The sequence below is a fragment of the Montipora foliosa genome, chromosome 11, assembly GCF_036669935.1.
Source record: "Montipora foliosa isolate CH-2021 chromosome 11, ASM3666993v2, whole genome shotgun sequence".
Lineage (NCBI taxonomy): Eukaryota > Metazoa > Cnidaria > Anthozoa > Scleractinia > Acroporidae > Montipora > Montipora foliosa.
Window position 1 is genome coordinate 41,408,546 of NC_090879.1, and position 5,000 is coordinate 41,413,545.

A 5,000-nucleotide genomic window follows, 5' to 3' on the forward strand; every position below is an offset into this window, starting at 1 on the left:
TCTTTCAACTTAAGTAAACCATTCTCTCCCTCTTCCTCACACTATCTTGGTTTTTGCATACATTGTAAATGCTCATAAAGATTTGCTACACTGTACCCAGTATTTATTCAACATTTTTTGGGTACAAATAACATTCAAGGTAATATGTAGATGAACTCCCTTGCTTACTCTCATTGCAAATTTGAAAGTATTATTGTTCATCTAGTTTTCAACATAATTTTGAATCTTCCTTTACCCATGAATTGTAATGAACATTTATTGATTTTTATACTACAGTATATGGATTGTTGGAAGAGCCAGCACATGACAAATCTGATGTGTAACATATTACTGATTTGTGAATAATGATTGTTGAGAAGATGATCAAAATATAGTGACAGGTCTTGCAGATAATCAAGTGCAGTACAACGGGATTTTGGCAAGTAAAACGTGTTTCCTAACATTTTTTTTTACAAATGTATAACTAACACATACATCTAAATAAATCGTGATTGGCATAATTTCCTCTACAGGCTAAAGGATACACACTAAAAGCGAAATGTCTGTTCTGCCCTACAGAGGTCGTCTCCAGAATTACAACCAAATCTTTTTGAATGAGCATTCTCACTTATTTCTTAAATCGATCGTCTAAGAACATTTGCTGGGGTAAATTCAATTGCTGCACGTAGAAAAAAAAACCGACGAGCTTCTAATCTAATGCTAGTCTGCTAGGTAGCAGCATGCTAATGAAATAAACACGATAACAGAGCTTACGCCATCCGGTTCGAAAACTACATGGACAAGCTCCAAATGTGAAAGCTTCGACAGTAAACGGTAGTAGTTTGCCTTGTTACAAAAAAGAGCACGCATTTTTTCGGAATAAATAAACCAGATGAAGCGGAGGACAAATAAACAAACAATGCACTAAAAGTGTTCTCGGACTTGGGGGCCGGCGAAAAAGGGTAGTTTAAGCGAACTTTTGACTTAAGTTAGCTCTAGGAGACGAAAAAAGCAATTACAAAAATACCTACTAAAGCACAGCAAAAAAAATTGCAAAAGTCATCGTGTATTGAAATGACACTACAACCTTGTTAAAAATGGACAACTATATGCTCTGCACAACAGACTTGGAGAGCAGCAAGACAGAAGACTTTTGTGATCCATGACTTGGAAAATCTATCAAAACTTCCCAAATAAAAATTTGCCAAAAGCTGTTGTAATAACATTGTAATCCTACAAACAGCGCATTTTTTAAAGCCTGGAGTCCCAAGCGGCTGCAAAGAGGAAGAAGACACAATGTTATTTGAAGTAATTTAAAGCTTGGGGGCCGGCGGAATTATGATGAAAACTTACTTCAAAGTTGAAGCAAAATCAGCTCAAATTCAAACTTTCCATCTCATAAAGGGTGGTGTATCTGAGGATCGTGTCAATATGCAGCCCTATGATTCATTACAATAAAGCTTCAACATCTTCAAACTAACCTGCATCATTTGTCTTCTCGTGTGAACATCTTGAACTTCGGTAAATCAAATGCCAAACTCCACTTCTTTGGGCCTTTATCTCGTTTTGTTCGCAATTTGATCATTAAAATATTCTCATCCGAACGCCCAACAAACTCGAAGAATATCCATAGTGATAGAAAAGTGTGTAATTTTGTTACAATCTTACATCTCTCTTGACAAAATATTTTTCAAAGTGTAGATCGCCCGTTTAAAAACCCGCGGGCAGCGCGTTCAAAATAACAATGGCGCCGAACTCGAATAATTCGATTCCCTTCGCGCATGCTCAGACAAAATGCCCATGTGCTTGTATGCTGTAAACTAGTTAGTGTCAAATGTAATATTGCCTCCTGGATGAGCTCTAAACTTTAATTAGCCCGTGATATGGTTACGTGTACTGGTCACATTGGCATACATGAAGGGGCGGACGGACGTACGTACGTACGGACGTTCATGACGTCATGGCTATAAAACCAAATTTTCTCACATCGATGGGTTACCATATTTTCTTAAGTATGGTGCTCCGCGCGCGCGCGCCCTCGGCGCGCGCGGAGCTCCGCTACAAAAGAGGTGAATCTCTCCAAAAAACATGTTCATCAGAGCAAAAATATAATTATTATATAAAGAAAATCTTATAACTAAGCTACGTTAATTGTCAAGCAATTGTTATTGCAAACGTTAAAATGGTGTAAATTTGTAAAATAAAAGTTAATCATATTTTGTTCTATTTTCTGGACCCGCGACAATTTACCCGCGCAACACACGCCAATTAGATTATCTTGATTACATTTTCTGTGTATAGTTGTTTAGATTTTCAGTTGATAATTTTCTTATGCTTTGTCCCTTATAGGAATCGTCGCTGGAGGTACGTGAAATTTATTACATAAATATTTAAACTGTCTTTAAAAATATCTTTTTCGGATCGAATGTTCCAGGAAGGGTTAGTGTGAATCTGATCTACGCATTGATATGTGAAGTCTGATAAATATTCCATTCTTTAGTACGTAGTGACCTCACATGTTTTTCAACTTGCTGTCATAGACGATTTCACATGAAGATTTTTATTTCCGTGGTACGGTGGTACCAACGTAGTGATCCAACATATACTGATCAAAATTAAAATTATTTCTTTGAACCCAACAAGCAGTGAGTTAAAAGTTGCACACGTTAAAAAGATCTCAAAATACTTCCGAAGTGATTCTAGAATGGTAAGATTTTAAAAAGATTATTTTCCCGTTTTTGTCACTCATATTTCAAATGTACCGTTTGGCTATTGGAGTCGTCTGCAGAACGAAAAAACTTTCCCCTCCAAATTCTATTATCCAACTTACTAAAGACTCAAAACCTCAAATTCGGATACCTTGAAAGCACTGCATGAAAAGACTGAGGTCGATAACAATAGACTCGCTTGGACCAAGCAATGACGAATGTATTGAAACAAAGATTTGGTTTTTCCACATTTATTCAGCTGGAACTTTAGGAAGGCAACGACGACGGGTACGAGAAATTTATGTTTAAATATAACTTTGCGTTGCAATTTTCTAGAGTTTTTCCAAAGTATTTAGGCATGGACTGTGCGTATCAACTATGCAGATAAAAAGTTGGCTTGAACAGAGCCGTTGGGCATATAGAGCGTTTTCACTCACGTGACCAGAAGCCATATTGGATTACTGAAACAAAAGAAAGTATTTGCATAAAAATAGTGTTCAATTCCCGGAGGATTAGTTTGGTACAACATCATGGCTGCCATTTCTTTGTTTTCGAATACCGACATGGCCGCCGTGACCTCGTGTGAAACTCTCTATTACGTCGTCTGCACAAGAACAGCAAAGGAATGCACCAAAGTGTATAACGTACACGAGCACCTTGCAGAGCCACTATTTTAGTTCAAAAAGTTCTGGTCGAAGTGGTCAATGCTTAAAGTGCCAATCACCTCAACACACTTTTCCACTTTATTTATTTTCCGAAATCAAACCAAGCAAATTTTGTTTGTTTCTTGAACCTTTGGACTAAAATCTTACTTTAATATTGGCTTTAAAAGATGGAAAAAGTGGTCACACATTGATTCACATCCGCGCATTGAAGGGAAATGGGTTCCATTCCGGGTTGACGTCACAAATTAAATAGCATCGCTGTTTAAAGGCAAAGCAGTCGGTGACGTAAACCCGGTATCCAACCCATTCCCCCTCATTGCTCGGTTATTGATCAACGTATGACTTCTTTTCCCGTCTAATAACTAAGTGAATTTTAATCAAAACGTTTTGAAAGCAACACATGTATCTGGGACGATTTCAGAGAATAAATTAAGTGGGAAGATGTGAGCGGATAGGCACTTTAAGCATCGAAATGTCATGAAGCATTGAAATGGCGTGTAACGGTCTATCGATAATTTTGTGAGAGTGTTTATCGAAAGTTGTCGTCTCCACATGATGCTTTCACATTCGTCTGAATCGATTTGATTTCATAATCATTTAATTTTAGACTGTGACACGCCCATGGGGATCGAAAATGGACAAATTCCTGACTCCGCTCTGACAGCAGCCAGTACGGTTAGTGTGTGTGACAATCAAATTCAACTCTTGTCTTTTTTTACTGAACTGTTCTACCCAATAGTACGCCCTTTCACCCACAGGTAACACGAGGGTCTGTTTTCCTCCCTTCTTAGCTCAATCCTTACACTTCACCTAGAGGTGTAAAGGGAACTTCCGATTTTACTAAATAGTAAGTTAAAACCGGAGAAACTGCTTCAGTGTAAAAACTCATCGAAATCGGTGCTATTCAAGATTTATAATTATTGTGCTCTATTTCAGAAAATACAGAATAAACATAACGATTAAAAGAAAGAAGGAAATAAACTAATTTTGAGTGAGAAAAAGTGGAATAGTGCGTAGTGACCATAGTAGCTAATGCTTTCGAGATGGCCACTTGCACAGGAATTAGATGTAAGGAAAATAAATATATACATATATCACTGCAGACAGTACTTTTTTTTGCATTTATTTACATATATACAGTGGGTGAGGCAGAGAAAGCTCTGCTCACCCTTACTTGACAATAGTATAATTTAACCCTTTCACTGCCGAGGGCTCCCCCATTGACGAGTAAAATCGTCTGGCGTTAGACAGAGTAAAATCTATAAGTGTCAATTTGCATTTTTGGCGGTGAAAGGGTTAACTGGGGACATAGTTTTTGAGCGAATCTTGATGTTGTTAACCCTTTCACTGCCGAGGGCTCCCCCATTGACGAGTAAAATCGTCTGGCGTTAGACAGAGTAAAATCTGTAAGTGTCAATTTGCATTTTTAGCGGTGAAAGGGTTAAATCTAAACTGCAGACAGTACTGCTTCGGCCTTTTGGGCCTCATGAGTGCAGTGGTGATGTCTAGGATGGAGGTTAAGCATAAAAAGCCACCTCAAATGTCCCACACATGTGGTACATCTAAGCCACGCCAGAGTGCTCAAACTAGCGAGCTAGTGAGCATGCGCAATTGCTAGCGGCAATGAGTCATTCCAGTAGAGTGCTCA

General features: G+C 38.1%; 1 protein-coding gene across 1 annotated transcript in view; it reads left to right on the forward strand.

The window, feature by feature from the left end:
* Positions 1-3,967: 3,967 nt before the first annotated feature.
* Positions 3,968-5,000, forward strand: part of LOC137977128 (uncharacterized) — a 37,155-nt gene continuing 36,122 nt past the window's right edge. The window contains exon 1 of the mRNA XM_068824405.1: positions 3,968-4,035. Coding sequence (XP_068680506.1) covers positions 3,974-4,035 — 62 coding nt within the window. The 5' untranslated portion in view covers positions 3,968-3,973. The remainder of the gene's footprint in view (positions 4,036-5,000) is intronic.